This window comes from Triticum dicoccoides, chromosome 1A (assembly GCF_002162155.2).
Source record: "Triticum dicoccoides isolate Atlit2015 ecotype Zavitan chromosome 1A, WEW_v2.0, whole genome shotgun sequence".
In the NCBI taxonomy this organism is placed as follows: Eukaryota; Viridiplantae; Streptophyta; class Magnoliopsida; order Poales; family Poaceae; genus Triticum; species Triticum dicoccoides.
Window position 1 is genome coordinate 32,779,144 of NC_041380.1, and position 4,753 is coordinate 32,783,896.

A 4,753-nucleotide genomic window follows, 5' to 3' on the forward strand; every position below is an offset into this window, starting at 1 on the left:
CTGAGACATGCGTGGCTGTACCGCTGTTCTATTGCCAGCCCAGCCCATAGGTAGGGTCGTCCTTGGATCTGGCTGGTCGACATTCTGGGCTTGATTTACTTTTGGATGTTTTTTTTTTTGATCAAGTTGTTGTTGCTACTTGGGTCCGTGGTAACATGCGACACTGTTCCTTGTGTGTCCGATGTGACTTGACCTGTGAGTGTGAGGTGGGACAGCAAGGAGGCATGTGCGTGAGGACGTTAAGGAGTGGGACATCGGACACACAGTTGACACCAGAAACGTGTGATCATCGGTGGATGGATTATATCCCTAATCATTCTCCGTGAGAAAGAAGAGAAAGAAACAGGTTCGCGGTTCGTGCTGACGGGTGATTGATGATGGGCACGTTTACAGGTCTGTCGCGTCTCCCAGATGCCTCCAAAAGCTGTATCTTCTGAACCGGAAAGAAAGAAAGAAAAATTTGCTAGGATTTCAGAGCCCATTCTGCTCCGCAACCGAATCGACCGACAGGCAAGAGGCGCGTGCGTGCGCTGGGACGATTCCGCACGGGTCTGCAGACCGACAGACGTGCGCTTCCCCGTGCCCACGGCCGCTCACGCCATACGTGTGTCGTGTTTTTTATTATTCTTATTTTTCTTTCTTGGGGATATCTTTCGATTGCTCTTTTCGCCCGCGAGATTCTCCGCGCACAAAAAATCCCGCTAGTCTTGCACGGCGATTTTCTTTACTATTTCCTCGAAAAAGGAGCCAATAAGTCCTTCATCTATAACTACTATCCGTTGAGAAGACACGGCACAATCACGATCCTAAACTGCCGTTGCGGTGAGCCGTCACGATCTTATCTCGGCATCTTGTTCGGAACAACTCCACTCTTATCCGAGCTCAAAAGCAGCCGGGATCCAACTCTAACCTCTTTCTTTCTTTCTTTCTTTCTCTTCAATCAGAAGCCAAAGCCAAGGAAAAAAAACGTTCAAACATCTACTCGGGGCAAAGGGGGTCCATACACTGGCAACCCGGAGAACAGATTAATCCTCTGACGTGGATCTGTGGGCCCCGTCGGTCGGAGGAAGAGGAAGTTCGTTACCCGCCCGCCCGTTCGTAGGGATAAACGACTCTGTTTTACTGATCCCAATCCACCCCGATTACCGCGGCCGTTAATCCTATCCACCACCGCCACCGCCCTTCCTTCTAACCCCGGGGCTATAAATACCCGGCGCCCGATCGGCCGATCCCACGTCGCCTCATCACACCCTCCTGCTCCTCCCGGCAACCTCCAACCAACCTCTCGATCGATCGTAGCGGCTTCTGCTTTTTCGCTCGCGGCGATGGCGGTGGATCTGACCCCGAGGCAGCCGGCCAAGGCCTACGGCGGCGACGGCGGCGCCTACTACGAGTGGAGCCCCGCCGAGCTGCCCATGCTCGGCGTCGCCTCCATCGGCGCCGCCAAGCTCTCGCTCGCCGCCGGCGGCATGTCGCTCCCCAGCTACTCCGACTCCGCCAAGGTCGCCTACGTCCTCCAAGGTATATCTCTCCATCTATCACGCCGACCCCCATCTCCCCTCCCCCGTTCCGAGTTCGATCGATCGATCGATCGGACGTGTCGGTTGCTGCTCTGTTCCGGGGACTGAATTGTGGGTCCTACTCTCGTCGATGGTCGCGGATCGATCGAATTTGCTGGTTCCTGTTCGCACATCTAGATCGAAAAATACAGTGGTAGATTGGAACCGAATGGAGTCGTTCGTTCTCATGAATCATCTGCCGAGTACGTCCATGTGGTCGGTTCTGATGAAATCGTGCTAGTTGTTTGGTTTCGTCAGTTTAACAAACAGCAACTAGTATTTTAGTGCTTTACTGAATTGTAGATGGCTCTCTAGTTTAGATCGATTGCAGTAGTGGATTGGAGTTTAGCAGAGTCGCCCTCCCGAATTATTCAACTGCACGATGCGGTCAGTTCTGAAATCGTGCCTAGTTGTTGTATAGTTTCGTCAGGTCTAAGTGTCTGCGTCAGATCCCACTTATTTGGAATCAATAATAGATAATATTGCAGTACTTTACTGAATTATTCCCGTTTATCCTTTTGATTAAATCTATTCAACACACAGTACTCGTGCTCTAGCCTGTTGGTTTAATCAAATCCTTTTGTAATGCCACAACCTGTCATGCATGTCGGCTCCTCTGATCGTAACACAGCTCATGATCCGACCTTTTCTAGTGTCACATTCTCTGTTTTGGGAATTTCGTTGCAGTAAGTCACTGTTAAGATTTGTTTTTCTGAGGAATTTCGTACCAGCACTTCCTGTTTTCATCATGCATGTCCTGAACAGAGTAACATCCAAATATTTGCCCTGTTATGGTATTTCGTTGTGCTAGGACTAATTAGTAGTAGTAACCTGTTGAACCTTTTCTTGATGAATTACATATGTACAAGCTGTTGATTGATGCTGGTTTCTATCCATGATTGATCTGTGATGCTGGTTTTTCTATGACGATGCAACCTACACTAGTGTCTGTTTTGGAATTTCTTTGCTGTAAATTATTATTGGAATTTCATGATGGCAGCACTGTTAATGCTTTGCTTGTTTTGTTCCATGATGGATAGGCAAAGGAACCGTTGGCATCGTCCTGCCTGAGGCCACCAAGGAGAAGGTGGTCGCCGTGAAGGAAGGCGATGCTCTGGCGCTCCCCTTCGGCGTGGTCACCTGGTGGCACAACACCCCTGAGTCTGCCACGGAGCTCGTCGTCCTCTTCCTCGGTGACACCTCCAAGGGCCACAGGCCCGGCCAGTTTACCAACTTCCAGCTCACCGGTGCCAGCGGTATCTTCACCGGCTTTTCCACAGAGTTCGTCGGCCGCGCATGGGACCTCAAGGAGGACGATGCCGCCAAGCTCGTCTCCAGCCAGCCTGCGTCTGGCATTGTGAAGCTCACTGCTGGACAGAAGCTCCCGGTGCCGGTCGATGCTGACCGCAAGGACATGGCTCTTAACTGCCTTGAGGCCAAGCTGGACGTGGACATCCCCAACGGTGGCCGCGTGGTGGTGCTCAACACCGCGAACCTGCCTCTGGTCAAGGAGGTTGGGCTCGGTGCCGACCTTGTCAGGATCGACGCCCACTCCATGTGCTCCCCGGGCTTCTCCTGTGACTCGGCCTACCAGGTGACCTACATCGTCCGCGGCAGCGGCCGTGTTCAGGTTGTCGGCCCTGATGGCAAGCGCGTGCTGGAGACCCGCATTGAGGGCGGCAGCCTCTTCATTGTGCCCCGCTTCCATGTCGTGTCCAAGATCGCTGATGCCTCCGGCATGGAGTGGTTCTCCATTATCACCACCCCCAAGTAAGGATTTCCTGAAACAAACACTTTCTACTGTGCTTCTCGAAAAACCAATTCGTCATCCATGGTGATCTAATGATACGATTTGTGTGTGTTACTGCAGCCCGATCTTCAGCCACCTTGCTGGGAAGACCTCGGTGTGGAAGGCCATCTCGCCGGAGGTGCTGGAGGCGTCGTTCAACACCACGCCGGAGATGGAGAAGCTCTTCCGGTCCAAGAGGCTGGACTCTGAGATTTTCTTCGCCCCCAATAGGAGCCATTCGTCTCGCATCGGCTGGTTGCCTTAGGCAGGAATAAATAAATTTAGTTAGGATATTGAAACTCTTTGAGTGTGAGTCTGTCAGTTGAGCTGCTGGTGGTTTTAATGGATCACCTATGATAATCTATCTTAGTTGCCCCTGGCAGAACACAATGTTACTGTCAGGTCGCCATCGGTTATATGGAGTGAGTGTTTGTGGCTGGCCGAGCTGGTCTGAGAACTGCTGAATGCAATCGATCCTTAAATTTGGTGAAATTGTTTGCCTCCTATGTTACTGCTCATCTTCTTCGATCCTTGAATTCGGTGTTTTCCTACTGTGTTATATGCTTCTGCTGCTCCTCTTCTAAAATCCTTAAATACGGTGAAATTGTTTGCCTCCTATGTAATATGCTTCTGCTGCTCATCTTCTATTTCTTCATAACTTCTTGTTTTGATTTCAATTTTTTTTCATAAATTCTTTTGTTTGAAACAAAACCCTTTTTCATTTCCAAAAAAAACCTTCATAGCCTTTTTGCTAAAAATGTACTACTCCCCCTGTTCACTCTTCCAGGTCTTATACAGCTGAAATTGAATTGTTTTTTGTGTTGTCTTATAAATGTCTAAAATGTCTTGCAAAAGTGAACGGAAGGAGTATTTCTTTGCAACCTCCTTGTTTCTTCATAGCCTAAAAACAATTTGTCCCTACATCCATGGTAGTTTTATATTGTACATTTATTTACTGTCGGTTTTTTGAAAATGTTGGTTAAATTCGTTGGGTTCAGAAACAAAAAAGGAAAACAGAAAAGCCCGGTCCAAGATCAGCAAATCCAGGGCCTGCGGGCCACCCTTGCAATTTTCCGCTGCCTCAACCTGTATGTACCCTGTCCATCGGCGGCGTCCTCCCCCCGTGGTGAAGCACCACTACTGAGCTCAGGCCCGCGCCTACGTCAAGTGCAGCGACCGCCTCCGGCAACGCCACCGACCACGCCTCAGGTCGCTAGGTGCTGTGTCGCCGTCTTGCGCTCTCGGTCTAACAAATCGTACAACTTCTGGAGATTCTTGCCGATAATTTGGTGGTTGCTGCTGACTTTGTTGGTTCGAGCATCGACTTCAAGGGCAGTAAGAGGGTTCACCAGGGCCGTAAAGAGTAGTTCCGGCACACCAACTGTTCGATGAAATGCCCACAACA

At 50.2% G+C, this 4,753-nt stretch overlaps 1 protein-coding gene across 1 annotated transcript; it reads left to right on the forward strand.

The window, feature by feature from the left end:
- Positions 1-1,224: 1,224 nt before the first annotated feature.
- Positions 1,225-3,859, forward strand: LOC119360876 (legumin B-like). Its single transcript, XM_037626345.1, has 3 exons — positions 1,225-1,521; positions 2,600-3,329; positions 3,430-3,859. The coding sequence occupies exons 1-3, from the start codon at positions 1,326-1,328 to the stop codon at positions 3,611-3,613; spliced, it is 1,110 nt and encodes a 369-aa protein (XP_037482242.1). The 5' UTR covers positions 1,225-1,325; the 3' UTR covers positions 3,614-3,859.
- The last annotated feature ends 894 nt before the right edge of the window (positions 3,860-4,753 follow it).